At 48.1% G+C, this 17,190-nt stretch overlaps 1 protein-coding gene across 1 annotated transcript; it reads right to left on the bottom strand.

Annotated features, from left to right (window-relative positions):
- Positions 1-13,519, bottom strand: MPL (MPL proto-oncogene, thrombopoietin receptor). Its single transcript, XM_042996854.1, has 12 exons — positions 13,382-13,519; positions 13,100-13,232; positions 12,615-12,793; positions 11,769-12,067; positions 11,213-11,375; positions 10,832-10,958; positions 6,603-6,781; positions 6,299-6,441; positions 4,516-4,675; positions 4,255-4,351; positions 2,052-2,139; positions 1-1,835 (listed from the first exon to the last, which is right to left on the bottom strand). Exons 1-12 carry the CDS (start codon positions 13,458-13,460, stop codon positions 1,440-1,442), a joined length of 2,043 nt encoding a protein of 680 aa, XP_042852788.1. The 5' UTR covers positions 13,461-13,519; the 3' UTR covers positions 1-1,439.
- Positions 13,520-17,190: the final 3,671 nt, after the last annotated feature.

Genomic DNA, 17,190 nt, shown 5'->3' with positions numbered 1-17,190 from the left:
AAACTAATACAGAGGAGAACAGAGGATGGGGGTAGAGTGAGCATGAGCTATTTATTCCCGGCTCCCTCCCTGCCATGTCCCTACAGGTTGGTTGTATCTTTCTACCAAAGGCCACTGCTCCTGTCAGGCAGCCCTCTCTTAGAGCTACTCTCTCACTATCTGGTAACCACACTCCCCCCTTACCCCTTGATGCCTAGGGGTGGTACCAGCTCCCAGTTATTGCTAGGGCTTGGGTGCTGCACTAGTCCTTGATGGTTTTCCTAAATCCTGCCTTATCTTTATAACTATGGCCTTTATTAAACTCATCAAGATGCCCAGTTCGAGTGTACTCTTTCTGCCAAGACCCTGACTAATACAGTGGGTATGTTTGGAGCCAGCAAAAAATACCATTTATTTGTGAATTTGAATGAGTCAGGGGAATCTATAAACAGAATGGCCTAAGCACATTTACTGCTGAAAATGAATGGCTTAGAGAATGAGGGAGCTTGGCATGAGGTTAAGGGGGCATTGTCCAGAAAGATTTTCTTCATTTAGAAAACATTTATTGAAGGCCTACTCCCATGCGCCAAGCACTGCTCTAGGTGCTGGGGGGAAAAGACAAATAAATCACATTGCTTGCCTTCAAGGAGCTCACAATCTAGTAGTGGGAGACAAACATGTAAACAGTCACTTGCATAAAGCATCACAGGTACTGTAGTAGAAGTCAGGGCTGCAGATAAGAACTTTGGAATGATCAGCTTATAGGAAAATCAATAGACTCTTGAAGAACTATAATAATTAAGGGGTGGAAAACATGCCTGGATAAGAGAATAATAGGAAGGAATAATTACAATAGTTCAGATATATTAAACACTTACTATGTCCTAGGCATTGTGCTGTATTTGGGTTATCTCAATTCTCTTCACAAGTCTGTGAGGTTCTGTCGTTATCCCTATTTTAATAAACAAGAAACCAAGGCTCAAAGACTTTAAGTTATGTGCCCAAGGTCACACAGCTAACAAGTGGGTAAGAGAGGAATTGAACCCAGTTCTGATTCCAGAGTTTATGCTTTCACTACTCCTATACTCAGAGCCAGGAGAGATGGCAATATTATGGAAGCCAAGGTAGGAGAGAATTTAAAGGGGAAATGAGTAGCTACCATGACAGATGCCACAGAGAGATCAAATAAATTGAGGACTGATAAGATCCTACTTGATCTTGCAATTTCATAGTTTGAAGTGAACTCTGCCTGGGTAGTTTCCTTAGCAAAGTAGGGGAACTAACTAATCTGAAGAGCAAATGGGAAGTGGGGATGTGGAGATGTCTTTTCAAGGAGTCCAGCATTAGAGAGGAGAGAGAAAACGGGTGAAAATTAGAACAGCTTGGTCAAATGAGCCTGGCGTGAGAAGCGAGGGTCCTGGCTTTATGTCAGCAGCAGTACCAAAGGTCGTCATCAGTGGTCAGTGTCGTGGAGCCCAACTATGAGGACAGACAGAGGGGGATGGACGTGAGGTCTGAGAGGTTTGTGTTGTGGGGTTGGAGTGGGTAGGGAGGTTGGGAAAAGAGGTCTGGTGGGTTTGGATCTGTCCAGGGTACTGGGAGAGAGGGGCCTGCCAGCAGCTTAGAGGTAAGTAGGAATGGTTGGCAATGTGAGTGGTACAATAAGACCCCATCTCAGCCATTGGTGGGCACACAGACAGAGGCATGGTCCCCAGGCAAGAAGGAGGCAGTCTTCGGTAGTCCATCTGGGCCTGGGAGGAACACAGGGCCACGGGAGTCTTCTCTGAGGACTTGGGTAGAATTTCAAGGGGGCTGGGTTCCACTTCCTCACAGGCATCTGAGACTGCAGTCTTGGGCTGGGAGAGATGGGCGGGGGGGGGGGGGGAAGGAGTCCAGATTAGAGCAGGTCCTGTGGGAGGAAGACCTGGATTGTGCAGGAAGGAGGGTTAGGCTGGGGGTAGAGCTTAGGGATGGTATGCTGGTGGGCAGGGGTCTTGGAAAAGCGTACGTGGGGAAAGGGTCCGGGTGCAGGCAGGGCTGGTGGTGGGGAGGGTGGAAGGGAATGCACTCACTGGACTCAGTGCTGCAGTATCCCTAAGGTACTGGGCTAGGACCCGGTGCAGGTCTGGAAGTGAGGGCCACAGGGCATGCTTCAGACTCCTTGGGGAGAAGGAAGAGAAGGAGACTGAGTTACAGGAGTGAATTAGGAGGGAGGAGGAGACCACTGAGGTGGGCGTGCAGCTGAGATCAGGGAGTAAGGCTCGGAGAGGTAAGAGTGTAGTCAAGGCAATAAAGGAAGGTAGAGGAGCATAGGTGAAAAGGAGGGAAGGGCAGTCAGTGGTGGGGAGTTTCAAAAAAGGGGTTTGAGTATCCTCAAACACCCCTGCTTCAGCGCCTTTGTACTTGCCATTTTCTCTGCCTCTTGATTTGTTTCCTCATTTCATTTGGGCCTCTGCTCAAATGTCATCCTGTCAGAGAGGCCTTCTCTGACTGCCATGTCTAAAATACTATCACTTCCCTTCCCCATCCCTATTTCCCGCTCTGCTTTATTTTTCTTTATAGCACTTATTGTATATGTATTATATTATTACACATTTTGCCAGGGGGGGGGGGCGGTGTCTGTCTCACTCCACTAAAATATAAACTCCATGAGCACAAAGAGTTTGTCTATTTGCTCAGTCCTCCAGGGTATAGAACACTATCTGGCCCAGAGTAGGTGCTCAAAAAATTAGCTGAATGGGTGAATGAAGAGAACCAGAGGGGTTTATTACCAAGTCACTGGGGAAGGTGGTCTCTCTGGGAAGAGTATGGATTAAGGTATGTTGGGGGAACCTCCAATTCTTTCGGCTCATATTTCCACATGGAAAGACTTTAGCTGAACATTTCAGGCTTCTTTTGCTACCTCATTCATATCTCTCCAAGGGGAGGAGTGATTTATCTGGCAAACTGGGGACAAGGAACTGAGTATGCCTGGTTCAGCAGCATCACCTTCCTCCTCTCCCCCAATTTTTTTGTTGGGTCTGATTACCTGCATAGAGGCTACAATCTGGTCTGCTCATACATATGAGTGGATTAAAAATTCAAAGAAAGACATGTATGTTCAAGGAGAGATGGGAGCACAGAGGAGGGACATCTAACCTAGCCTAGGGTCACCAAAAGAGGCTGCTTGGAGGACTTGTCTTTTGAGCTAGGCCTTCAAGAACCAAGAGATGTTACCAATGGAGGGACTGAAGCGTAAGGATACTATCCTAATGTTTTTGTTTGTTTTCTCTCTCTTTAGTTGTTTATAACTTCCAATGGCATTTCTTCTCAGCCTTAGTCTTCCCATATAAACAAGTCATTAATAATATTTATTTAAGGATGTGCTATTTGGCAGGCTTTGTGCTGAGGATTTAAAGATGACCAAGTAAGGTAGAGGGAAGACATATAAAGAAATAAATACCGTAAAATGCTACTGGTACTGTGATAGAAGTCTGTACTGGGCACAAAGAGAGTAGCCAAGAGGCTAGGGTTAGGAAAGTTTTCTAGGAGTTGGTGGAGAAAGTTATTTAAAGGTAAAAGGGTATTAGTCATCCAGGGAGGGTATTCCTGGCAGAGGGGACATCATATCCCCTGCACTGAGAAGTAAAACCACTTGATTTGTGGAGGAAATCACCAACAGTTTGGCAAGGCTGAAGCACAGTGTGGGGGTGAGGGTGTGCAAATTCTGGCAGGGGCCAGATTTTACACAGCCTTGCTTGTCATTCCAGAGTCTGGACTCTACCCTGGGGAGCTAGTCATGAGACTTAAGGAGGAGAGTAGCCAATCCATGTGTGCATTTTAAAGAGACTATTTGGGTGGCTGTGAGAGGCTAGATTGGAGGGAGAAGAGGTTCTGTTTCAGTGAGCCCGGTAGTGTCTGTAGGGCTAGAAAAAGGGGGCCACTATTTGAGGGAGGTTTAGGAGGTGGAATGACCAGACCAGGCCAGACTAGATAAAGGGGAGGGAGGTGTCCAGTGTTCTGGTCTGAGCGATGGGTGGACAGACAGAAGCCTTGTTGCTGAGATGAGGAGCCAGGAGGTGGGGTTGTTTGAGGTGTCCAGGATAGCGGGCATGTTAGAGTGTAAGCAGGCGGTGCGACTCCCAGGGGAGACGTGCCGGAGGTGGCTGAAGCCACAGGTGTGGCCCTGCGGTCCTCGGGAGGGCGGGTGTCATTGAGAAACCCTGGGATGCTTGTTTAGAGGCTTCTGGCCCCACCCGGACCACGGTCCCGTCTCCCGCGTGACCGGGGCGGTACCTGTAGTGCGCAGGAAACTGCCACCTCAGCAGCAGCAGGCCCAGGAGGGTGCTGAGGCCCAGCACCACGAGCAGAGCGGTCACCAAGGAGATCCAGGCTAAGGGACGAAACCAGTCTGACCTCTGCCGCCCCAGGCTGGAGCCCCGCCCCCAGGCCGGCCAGACCCCACCCCGGCCCCGCCCCTCACGGCCCGCCCCTCGCTGCGCCAGCGCCCCTCCAGTAGCGCAGACGCAGAGCGCCTTGCCCCGGCCGGGCCCTCACCAGTCTCGGAGGCAGTGTCTACGCTCACTGGATCTGACCAGGCGCTCCAGGGGCCTTGGTAGGTGGGGCCGTGGAGCCTGGCGCGGAGCTGTAAGCGGTAGCGGGAGCGCGGGCGCAGCTCCAGGGTCTCTCCCCGGGCGCCGAGAGGCGGCTCCAGCACCTGCGCGGAGGGGGAAGGAGCCGGTGGGCAGGCTCCGGGCGGCGGCCTGCCGGCGTCGCGGCCTCGAGAGCCTGGCATCCTTTTGGCCAGAAGCGTACAGCTTTGAATCTTCGGGGATCTCCCTCCCTCCCCTCAACGAGCCTCCTTGACAGAAAACATGCATCCTGGCGGAGAGCCTCTCCCTGACAGCGGTCTCGCCCTCCCCAGGCACGCCAGGCCTTAGACGCGCCCCGACACACACGCTGGCACACAGACCTCGTTGCACGGAGAACTAACTACTCATCCTGACCCCAAAGCACACACACACTGACCAGGACACGCGGACATCCCGCCAGAGGTGCTCACCAGGGTCCAGGTCGGGCGATGGAAACCCCGGGCACATTCAGATACTCAGGGCCACACAGATTGTTCACAAGTAACACGCATCCAGGAGCGGATGCTAGGTGCTGGGGGCACAAGGACAGATTCCAAACAGAGAGAACAAGCGTCGTGTGGACAGGCAGGGAGACTAGCAATCATGTGGCGAACACTTAGGAACTGCTGGTGATATGCCAAGTGCTGGGCTGGGCACTGGGGAAAAGGATGAATGAAACATGGTTTCTCACAAGTCTAATGAGGAAGACATGCAAACCAGTAAATTATTACAAGTAATTAGTGCTATAATGATGATATAAGTAGGGGACTATAGGAACATGAAGAAGCATGTCAGGCTGCCTGAGTTGCTTGGTTGGGGGTTACAGAGTAGTTCTGTGTGCTAAGAGCATGGAGGGCCAGGCTGGGTGGTCAAAGATGAGGCGAAGGCAGTGGTAGTAGGGATGTGAGGACTGTCGGTACAATAAACTCAACTTACTTGTTGATAAATGGAGGGAAGGGACAAGGGAAAAGGAAGAAGAGTCCAGTATGACTCCAGGCTTGGATAACTGGGTAAGTGGTAGTGCCATTGTCAGATAGGGAACAGAGAAGTAAGTTTGAGGATGAAATACTGTATGGTTCCATTTTGTTAAGTTCAACAACAGCGAAAACTTATCAAAATAGTAGTGGTGTCAAAATAGTAGTTGCCTTGGGGGGGTGTGTGACTGTAAGGGGCACAAGGAGCTTCTGGGATGCTAGAAATAACCTTTATCTTGATGTGGGTAATAGTTACATGGGTGTATACATGTACAAATTAATCGTATATTTAAGATCTGTGTACTTTACTGAATGTAACTTATACCTCAATAAAAAGGTAAAATAAGCTTGGGGAGGAAGATGAGTTTAGTTTTGGATATACTGGGTCTGAAATGCCCCTGGGGGCTTTTATGTAGAGCTGTCTGGTAAGAAGTTGTATATATGTGTGGTTAATGAGAATAAAAGCAGGAAAGAGTGAGATGGTTCAGCCAGAGAAATAGTATGAGAATCCGGAGAAACTGATCCCAAAGGCAAAGGGAAGGCAAAATTTTAAATGGCAGTAGTCAACAGTATCAAATGTCAAAGAGAGATTAAGATACCAGTTGAATCAGATAAACATAGATCTACAAACCCAGACATAGATACATGGACACCTTCACTCTCGATAACAGATCCAATAAAACTCAGGAATACCGTGTGTAGTGACGTCTGTGGGCATTTTCCCCTCGATCGTACCTTCCAGTCTTGATGGCCTTCTCCTGTGTATCGGAGCTGATAGCAGGTCTCTCGGGCTCCCCACGATGATGGGTGTTGCCATTCCAATTCCAGCTGCCCGCTGGAGACCTCCCTCCAGTGCAAGTTTGGAGTGGGGATGAGCACTACAGGGATGCCAGCAGGACTGGCCTAAGCCCTTCTGTGCATGAGATATCATGCCACCAGGGCCATGGGTCAGAAGTACCAGAACTGGTGATGCTGGGCAAGGGGTCAGGAGTGGTCGGGGCAGGAACTATGTGGGAGGAGAAGGGAAGAAAGTTCTTACCAGCCTGGCGGATCCAGAAAGGGGAGCCCAAGTAGCTGTGAATAGCACCCTGGGCTGTGGTCACCTCCACAAGGATGTGAATAACACTGTCATTTCGTGACTTGAAGTGGCAGCGAGAGAACTGGGAGGGCTGTAATCCTGGATTTTTCTCCTCTTCACACTTCTCCCAGATGGGGTCCCTAAGAATCATCCCCATAGAGTTATTGAATCAGGCCTGCATCAGAGACTAATCCTGATAATTCCCATCCCACAGGGGATATGGCCTGTAGGGACCATAATGTGACTCCTCCCTCAGCTTCCAGACCTTTCTCTGTCTTCCTGCCATGGTGTTTTGTTTTCTGAATTTTACTTTGGTGTCCAGCCTCTAACTCTTAGGGAAAGAGCTAGATGATACATGAAAATAGCATGAGCTATAGAGTTCATGTCTTGGCTTATTGGTATACAACTCTGGTAGATTGTTTGATTGATCTTTGCTTCCATTTCTTCATCGATAAAATGGATTAATAACACCTACTTCACTGGATTGTTTCAAAGAGACTTCATCTGTCTGGTGGAAACATACTTATGTTTTTAATCTGTTGTACAGCAGCTCTGTTAGTCACCTCTATATATTAGTTTACTATAACATTATTACAACATTCTCCCCAACTGGCTTTACTGCCTTCATTGTCCACTCCTTTCAGTTTGTTCTCCACATAGCTACCAGAATTTGCTTCCCAAGTGTTGATCTGCTAATGTCCAGCATATATCACAAATCTGTCCACTTACTGAAATCTTTAACACTGCCATGTGAGATGAACTACCTCTGTCTCCTGCCTGGATTAAGGCAAAGTTCTAACTGGTGACTCTGCTTCTGTCTGTACTTCTTTATAATTTCACAGAGAAACCTATCTTTTTAAAATGAAAATCACATCACGTCACTCTTCTGCTTAAAATCCTTCAATGGCTCTCTGTCCCACCTTGAATCCAAACTCCATACCGGGGACCACAGGGCCCTATATGATTTAACTCTTCCCTACCTGGCCATTCTCCTATAATTCTCACACCCGTTTACCACCCTTCATCCACATGGGCCTTCTTTCTGTGCTATGGATATGCCACATGTACTGCCTTTGCACTTCACCTTGCCCTGGGTTGCTCTGACTCTAGGTCTTCATGTGACTCATTCTTTTTTGCCACTTAGGTGTGGTCTCTAGGTTCTCTAGACCATAAAGTCTAGATTAGCACCCACCCCCCACCCCACTTAGTCTCTACCATATAACCTTGTTTCTTGATTTCTTTACTTCTTTGTCACTCCTTCCTTTCCCCCTGACTAAAATGTAAGCCCCAACATTGTGGAAACTTTTCTGTTTCATTTGTTACTCTATTCCAATGCCTGCCACATAGTCACCCTCAATAACCGTTTATTGCACAAGTGAATCATGTCTCCTTCCTGATTATAATGCCCAAATGGCTAGCTGTTACTAAAATTATTTATTAATATATTTATATGTTTACTTCTTTATTCAGCAAATAATTGATACCATGTGCCAGGCACTGTGCTGGGCACTATGAATACATAGAGGAATAATCAAGGAGCTCTCATTCCAGTGGAAGAGGCAGAAAAACAGACAGATGGTATTTTTCTGTGGTGTGCACTGGCTGGTTGGGGGGGCATATCAAGGAGGATAATCTAACCCAGACAGGGAGGGTCAGAGAATACTTCCTGGACAAGGCAGTGCTTAGACTGCATCTTGGACTGTAAATAGGATAGGCAGAGGGGACAAAGAGACATACGAGGCACATGCTTGTGCACAGATAAGAGATATAGTGCTTTGGGGGAAATTAGAAGTGTGCAGAATGCTCTTAGCTTAGAGGGCCTAGTGGCGAGTGGTAAATGGGAGAGGGCAGACTAAGGTCATAGATGGCCTTATGACCTTTGTAAAGAGCTTGAGCTTAATCTTACAGTGATTATGGAGACATTTAAGACTTTTAAACTGAAAAATTGTCATAATTAGCATTGTACTTTGGGAAGATCACTGTAACTGCAGGTCGTAGGAAAGAATTCGTGAGGGCAGACTAGAAGCAGGGAAATCTATTAGGACACTTTTATGGTTTCCATGTATGAGGTGATGAGGACCTGAACTGGGGTTGTGACAATGGGGGTGGAGTAAAATATATGGGTTGAGGGGCTACTGAAGAGGTAGAAATGATAAGACCATTTCTGATTGGATCTGGAGGGTGGGGAAATGGCAGAAGTCCAGAGTGATTCCCATGTTTCAGGCCTGAAAAACCAAGTTGATGGTAGGGTGGAAGACAAAGAAGGAGGAGCAGCTTTTGGTAGAAGAAATGATGACTTCAGTTTTGCTCCTCTTTAATCCATTCATGGCACTTCTAGACTATGGAAATCTGTGCAGTTATTTAAAAGAATGAGTTACATCTTTTTGTAATGGGCTCCAAGACATACTAAATTTTTTTTTAATGTTTATTCATCTTTGAGAGAGAGACACACACACAGCATGAGCGAGGGAGGGGCAGAGAGAGAGAGAGAGAGAGAGAGAGAGAGAGAGAATCCCAAGCAGGCTCTGCGCTGTCAGCACAGAGCCCAATGTGGGACTCGAACTCATGAATTGTGAGATCGTGACCTGAGCTGAAGTTGGATGCTTAACCAACTGAGCCACCCAGGCGCCCCTCTAAGACATATTTTTAAGTAAAGAAAGTAAGTTAGCAAACCACAAATATAATGGGATCCAACTTATATTGAAAATTAAATGTTGTGTATAGACATGTTTAAGTACATAGAAAAACTGGAAGAATACATTAAAGCTGTTAATGGTGGTTCTTTTCAGTATTCATTAATTTAACATTTGTTTACTGAGTACCCTCTATGTTCTAGGCACTGTGGTAGGTGAGAATACATTGGTGAGTAAAAGCAGACATTGACTTTGCCCTTAGGGATCATGTATAGTCAAGATCAGCCTTTCTCAATTGGAGTTCTGAGAAAGAGTGATAATGTCGGTCAAATAACTCCATAAAGTATGAATGTAAAATTGTAACTATGATAAGTACTTAAGAAGGAGAGGTGTATGGTACAATAAGTATGTATAATTGGACCCAATGGGGAGGATCAGGGGAGGGTTCCCTGAGGAGGTGACATTTGAGTTGAAAATTGAAGGGTAAGTAGAAGTTAAGACAGGAGGGCTGGGTAGATAGCAAGTGCAAAGACCCAGAGGCAGGAGAGACTATGGCAGATAACAGGGGACCAAAGAGTCAGAGAGGAAAAGACAGCATAATGTAAGGTGAAGCTGAAGGCATAGGTAGGGGCTAAGTCTTTCGGTACTTTATAAGGCCACAATAGGGTTCTTTATCTTTCCTTCCTTCCTTCCTTCCTTCCTTCCTTCCTTCCTTCCTTCCTTCCTTCCTTCCTTCCCCAAGATTAGTGGGAAGCTATTGAAGACTTTAAAGCCAAGAGTGTTATATTCATGTTTGCACTTTAAAAGATCACTCCAGGGGCATCTGAGTGGCTCAGTTAGTTGAATGTCTGATCAACTCTTGATTTTAGCTCAGGAGCCTGTTTAAGATTCTCTCTCTCCCTCTGCCCCCCTCCCCTACTCACTTGTTCCAGCTCTCTCTCTCTCTCTCTCTAAAAAAAAAAAAAAAAAAAAAAAATCACTGCAGTTCCTATGTGGAGAATGATTTGGAGGATTCAAGAGGTGCCCAGTTAATAAGTCTTCCTGGTAGCCCAAGTGAGCTAGGGGAATGGCAGTGATGAAAAGCAGGCAGATTCTAGAGATATTTAATAGGTAAAATCAATAAGACATGGTTTTAGATTGGATATGGGAGGGGTGACAGATCAGTGAGGTGCTTGGTGGTAATTCTTGAAGGCGAGGTTTTGATTGGATTTGATAGATAATGGAGGGCTGCAGTACTTATTTGAGTAGGGGAGACCATTCAAAGTTTGAGTTTAACAAAGGTCACTCTGTCAGCAGCATGAGGGGTAAATTGCAGGTGAATGAGAAAATAGGCAGTTGCAGTGGTCCAGGTGACATGATTAAATCTGAACGAAACCAAGGCATTCCAGTGGGGATGGAGGGAGATTAAGAAGGTAAAGTATCTATCCGAGGATTAGGGCGTGGAGGCCAGTTGGCTTTGGGATAAAGGAGGGGAGTGAAGAGGACCACGAACAATCTCTCTCTGTGTGATTGTCTCTCTCTCACTACATCAAGCTCAATCAGCAGTTCAGCTCTCACCTGTTTCCGGGACAGCACCGCGCCCTGCTGTGGTAGAAGAAGCCTTGGGAGCTAGTGTGGTTCTGTTGCTGCCACTGACAGGTAACATTCTTCAGGTTCAAGGTAAAGCACTGCAGTCCAATCTCCACTAAGTTAACAGAAGGAAGTCCCATCAGGGCCAACACATTCCCGCTCTACAGAGCATCCAGATCATCTTCACACATAACTTGGAATATTTACTTTCATTCATTGTTCTCTCCTTGAATACAGTACACTCTGTCCAGTGGCAAGTTTGAGGTCATCAGGAAGGACCGTGGCTCTCAGAGCTTCCATTTCCAGTCCAGGCCTCTCTAGAGATCTTTTCCATCTCCTCCCCATCTTCCCATTCTTTTGTCGACTCACCTGCATCTCCAGGCAGGTCCACAGTTGTGGGGAGGGACCAGGATCCCCAGGAGCCATGGAGGGAGACCCCGTCAGGTTGGCTGCGCAGCTGGAGCTTGTAGGATTTACCAGGCTGGAGCCCTGAGATGAGGCAGCTTCCACTCATCACTGTCAGAGATGAAGCCTTGGGAGAAGAATCCCAGCCTCAGAATCTAGGTCTGCCTCTCAACCAAGACAGCCTCCATCTCTTACATTTGAAGCCCCACAGTGTACCTGTTGAGAGATGCCCAGTTCCCCACTGGATAGATATGCACACAGACTAGGGGCCAGGTAGGTGGGTTTCAAGTGGTGTTCAGAACTTTTAGGGAAAGCCCCATGACCTCAAAGGCCTGAAACACTCAATTTTGTTGGTATGAATGACCCAAAGTGGGAGATTCCTAAATAGACATGGTTCCCACGCCCATACTAACTCCCCAAAGACCAACCCAATCTGGAATCCCTGAAGTACAGCCTGTCCTTTCTTGGGGCAAAATTAGGGGTCGGAGATAGGAGGTAGGGCAGAAGAAGGCCAGGATACTTCTCTAGTTGGGGAGGTCTGCTCTGGTCGATCCTGTTGGGGCATCATGGGCTGAGCACACGGAGGCTGGTGCGGAGCTGGGGCTGGGTTTAGTCTCTGCAGAGCTGGACAGCAGGTTTCTGTGGGCAGCAGCTGCATGACTGTGAGAGCACTGGAATTCCTGGGATCCTTGGGGCCATAGCGGAGTTCGTGCCTCAGGAAAGCACTGATTTCGGGAGCTGGGGTCTCCCAGCTGATCTGAAGTTCCCCTGGTTGGCTCCCGCCCACAGCCTTAATGATATTTGGGGGAGCTGGCAGGCCTGAGGGCAAGACAGGGTACATCAGAACTCTCTGAGTGCCACAGTCTATGGTTCAACCCATGGACTGTAGAGGGAGGAGCTGGAAGCTGGATTGCAGGCAGCCCCTGGGTTCTAGAGGATCACAGACCATTGCTCTCCTGGAAGCCAGGGCAAGGAAACTCCTTATCCTTTCTCCTTTCATCACTAGAACAGTGGCCTCTTTTCAGGTTTGTTAGACTCAGTGCTCCTCAAGAGCAGGGATCTCTTCATTTCTGTATCCTTGTCACCTAGCACAGTGCCTGGCACATAGTAGGTAGTCTGTAACTGTTGAATGAGTAGATGAATAGGTTAATGATGGGGGGTGGGGCACAGGTTGTCTCTGGTGTGAAATGAAGTCTAGTTTTGGATGCCAAGTCTGGGAAGAATGATAAGGGGATCTTGAGGTGCCTCTAGCATCTGGTAATGAAGGGCATCCATGTTGCCCCAAGAGAGCACAACCAGTCTGATCCTAGGAGCTGGATGAGGGCATCAAATAGAGGGGCCAGGGTGACATGAGGATGGCCCTTACCCACACTATCCACAAAGAGCACCCGCTGGGTCACAGTCTGGTTCAGAAACATATTCTTCACCCAGAGGTGCAGTGGAAAGAAGAGGCGAACTTCATCCTGGGCTGGAAACTGGCACACGTATCGAGTTCCAAAGGGCAGCACATTCTCAAAACTAAGAGGGCAGGCACGGGGCTTCTCCCTGTGGGAGTAGGAGAAGTCTGTTCTACCTACATGGCCACCATGACAGGCTCTGAGGACCCAAGTCTGGGCCCAAGCCCAACTTCTATTTCCATTACTGTCATTTTTCTTCTCAGTGCCTGGGATAAGTGGGATTGGGGGTTATGCAGGGGCTGAACTGGTACTATCCAAAGCACATCTGTTCTTTAAGTAGCTACTGAGGGCATGTCCCCTTATAGGGCCAAATGCAGGGAAGGTACAGGGGCTGGGTTCGGCTGAGGTAAGTACAGGACAGATACAGGGGAGTGTGGCACAGCCCAGCACATACCCTGGATAAGCATACAGCAGCTGGTATGTTCCATTGGGTGCTGCTTCTTCCTCATCCCAGAAGCAAGTGAGGTCCTCAAAGGTTTGAGAGAAACATTTCAGGGGCTCTGAATCCGAGGCCAGCAAGGAGGTATCTGAGGAACAGCTGGTGAGTTGGGCCCTGGGTCCTCCCAGGCATGTTTATGGGCAAGGGTAGGGGACTAGTGGGAGCCTCCTACCTTGCACCCCTCCCAGGGCTCCCTTTTCCTGGGTACAAGTGGTCTCCACCCTCCACACACCTCACCTTGGCTGCTGACTTGTGCCAGGTTTTGGGGGGCCAGGAGGAGGCAGGAGGTGACCACCAGGAGGGCCCAGGAGGGCATCTTCTCCGGCACTGTGTGCCTGCCTTAGCCCATCCTCCTCTCAGGAAGCCGGGCCCCAATCCCCTCCCGGGCCAGCCCCTCAGGTTCCTGTCAGATACAGCCCCACGTCCTGTCCCTGTCCCTGCCCCTGTGGGGCCCATCCAGACCACACTGGGGCCAAGGGCCAGGGGAGGGAGAGTGGGAGTGGGCAGGAGGGTAGGAGGAATTTGAAAGAGAAGATACAGGTCTTTTGGGAGGGAGATGGGGGTTACATTTTTGACTGTGTACCGGGAGGAGACTAAGCCTCTGTGTGTTTCTATGTCAACTGTTATAGAAGGGCGTATTATCAACAAGAATAGCAACATTTACTGAGCACTTACTATGCTGTTACGTGCTAAGGACTTTATATCTATTGACTCAGCTCCTCCTCACAATAGTCTTATTTCCATTATAGAGATGAGGAAACTGAGATGCAGGGAAGTTAAAAGATTTGCCCAAGATCACAGACCTACTGAGAGGTAAAGCTCAGGAGGTCAAGCTTCAGAATCCAAGTGCTTAATGACCACACCACGCTACTGGAAGGTGTAAATCCACCGGGAAATGACTGCCTCACAACCATAACAAAATGGTGGCTATTTCCACTTTAATGGGTTCTGTAACTTTGTGCACACATTCTCCCTGAAACTGGATGTGCACCCTCCATTGTGTGTAGTCTCCACTGCTGCCTCTAGTCCTTTGCTACTCAAAGTGTGGTCTGTAGACCAGCAGCAACAGCATTACCTGGGGGCTTGTTAGATATGTGGGATCTTAGGCCGCACCCTGGACCTACTAAAACAGAGTCTGCACTTTACCAAAATCCCCAGATGATTCAAATACACATTTAAGTTTGAGAAGCACTGGTCTCAGTGGCTCAGCTTGTGATTATCTTCTTCACATCAGTAGCAAGAGAGTAGGTATGATCCCTTGTCCAAAGCCCAGGCAGGGACTGCTCTAATTATGGGTGGCTTTTATGCCACCTCTCAGGAGCTTCGACTCTTGCAGGGGTAGAGGGGAGTGCAGGTCACATTAACTCCCATATTTAGCCCCTCTGGGGCTACCGTTGCTGGCTCTGCAGGCTAAGTGGCCTCAATATCACCTTTCTCTCCTCCTCCTGAATTAATGTTACTTATAGAGAGATGGGAGGGGCAGGGTGGGGGGTTGGAGGGAGTAAATGGAAATCCTTTAGCCCTCCTGTGAGGGCTTAGTTTCTCTGGCACTGTTTCTCTGCAAGAAGTCCCTGAGGCCCGGTTTGTTCTGGTTCCTGTCCAGCTCTCAGGTTACAAGGACCAGCTTCCTCTGTCCAATGGGGATGACTTCGGATGCCTCCCCAGCCCCCAGTCAAGGGCCACCCAACCTCTAGGTCAAGTGAGAGGGGAAACACATCTTTCATGTTCACAGGGTCCCAATGCTTTGATGCTATGTATATGCCGATGACTTCAAAAGTAGTATTTCCAGCTGTGACTTCCTCTGGGCTCCAGGTTGGACTGCCAACTACCTACTTGGCATCTCTACTTGTGTGTCTAATGGGCATCTTATACTTAAGTTGGCCAAAATAAAACTCTTGATTCTGGTTCCCACCCCTAAGCCTGTGATTTTGTTTCTCTTTCCTCTAGTCTTACCCACCTCTGTAAATGGCACCACCGTCTACTCAATTGACCAAACCCAAAAACCCCAATACTCCTTGATTCCTATCTTTCTCTTACCCTACATTCAGTTCACTAGTAAGTCCTATTCAATATTCTTTCAAAACGTACCGTGAATCTGAACACTAGTTACCACTTCCCACCATGCTAGTCCAAGCCTGGACTACTGCGGTAACTTCCTACCGCCTTCCCTCTTACCTGGGGGCCGTCTGTCCTCCAGTCCTCCACATGACAGAGAGAGATGTTTAAAATGCAATTCAAACTTCTTCATTCCCCTGCTTAAACCCTCTGATGATTTCCAACTGTGCTTAGGATAACATCCAAACACCTTGTAGCAGCATACAAGGTCCTGCTTTGACGTGGGCAAGCTTACTTAAATCTTATCTCCTACCACTGTCTTCACTCTCAACCAGCCACAATAACCTCATTGTGTCTCTCCTCTCAATCCTTATCACACTCAACCTTTCTGCAACATTTGATATTCTCCTCCTTCCTTGCCTTCTACAATGTACCACATTCTCCTGGTTTCCTCCTACCCCTGGAACATTCTCTCCCAGTTTCTTCCTTTCTTTACTCTTTCTCTTAAATGTTGTTGTTTCCCAGGTGTCCTTGCTTTGCCCTTTATTTCCCTGAGTGATCTCATGGCTTCGATTCCATCTACAGACCAATTACTCCCAAGACTGTACCACTCTCTTGAACTTCGAATTCTCAGTTACTTATTGGATGCCTCTGTTTGTTGTACCATAGGCACTTCACGTAAACTCACCAAGTCCCAAATGCAAATATCTCTAACTCCCATACACCCTTTTGGATTTTCCCTTCCTATGTTCTGCATCTCACCCTAGGCTCCTGGCATCTAAGCCTGGAACCTGAAAGTTGTCCTCAAATCTTCATTCTTCCTTCACTCCAGCATCCAAGCCTTACTGTGTCTGTGACCTCTACAGCGAGGCAGTATAATAGTGGTTTAGGATGTAGAACGCGCAAGACAAGGGGCTTTATCTGAGGATCGAGATGGGGGCTTTGCGCTCCTGCATGAAAGGAGGTCCAGCTACCTGTCTCTGTCGCATGTCCATTTTTCTCTGTTTCCACACAGCTGAGCATTCACAGAGTAGAGAGTAAACTTCAGACTCAGTATTAGGCATCACCGGTGCCTTCCCCAGTCCTTTGCTTCTTTAGAATATCGAGCAGGAACTAGAAGAGTCCTGGGTGAAAGGAGACTGCTTAGGTTTGCCTGTTCTTTGGCCAAACGGTTCCAGTAGGCTCCTCAAGGTCCGGCCCCGGTCAGCAGGCCTAGGCTTTTCTGTTGGGATATAAAGCCAAAACCCCGGCTTACAAAAGCCTGGATTTGATCTCTGTGTAGCCATTGCTCAGAGAATTTAAGGGGTTGCTGGATGAGGCTGGGCTCACGTGGCAGGGTGCTGTTAAACCACTCTCTGGGGGCAGGAAGGAGCCCTGTTTGGTAGCATTTACAGCTATTTTGGTGCAAATATTCCGCCGTGGCCAATTTCAAGCTGCTAACATGATGTCGCTGAATAGTGAGCTGGGAACAGAAATAGCGCTCATGATCCCATACCTGTATCCCCCTTTTCCAAGATTTCCAGCACCAGTGAGACAGTCTGGGATAGGTAGCTCCAGGCCCCTGGATTCTCCATCTCTCCATCACTTTCCCAGCATCACCAAGCTTCTCTCCAAAATGATTGTTCTACTTGTTCAATTGTTCTAGCAGTGGGTCAGAGCACTGTATTTTCTCCACACCTTTGTCGATGTTGTTTTAAATTTGCTATTCTGATAGTTGGTGAATGGTCCAATCTCCTTATTCAGTGCCTTTTCTGAACCTCGAATTTGCTTTTATTCTTTCCCTGCTTAAAATCCTTTCATGGCTCCACAGGGTCCTTCGGATCAAGACTCTTCTCTCGATGCTTGAACATAAAAGGCCCTTGTACCTTTTATCTTCCCCTTCCTGGAATCTCTTCCCCACAATGCTCCCTTCACTATTTTCCAAACCCAATCACCTTTCCACCACAGGGATTTGGTCCCTTGCTCCCCCAGACACAAGGACCCTCCAATCT

Source organism: Panthera tigris, chromosome C1 (genome assembly GCF_018350195.1).
Source record: "Panthera tigris isolate Pti1 chromosome C1, P.tigris_Pti1_mat1.1, whole genome shotgun sequence".
In the NCBI taxonomy this organism is placed as follows: Eukaryota; Metazoa; Chordata; class Mammalia; order Carnivora; family Felidae; genus Panthera; species Panthera tigris.
The sequence above is the reverse complement of the archived record's forward strand: the minus strand, read 5'-3'. Positions and strand labels throughout refer to the sequence as shown.

What these genes read in the sequence shown, in the direction of transcription:
- MPL (XM_042996854.1), bottom strand. Translation starts at nt 13,460, where the DNA reads ATGCCCTCCTGGGCCCTCCTGGTGGTCACCTCCTGCCTCCTCCTGGCC. An exon ending in AAGGCCATCAAGACTGGAAG is followed by an intron (nt 4,676 to 6,298) that starts GTACGATCGAGG and finishes CCCTCCGCGCAG; the next exon opens with GTGCTGGAGCCGCCTCTCGG. An exon ending in CAGTTTCCTGCGCACTACAG is followed by an intron (nt 2,140 to 4,254) that starts GTACCGCCCCGG and finishes CTTCTCCCCAAG; the next exon opens with GAGTCTGAAGCATGCCCTGT.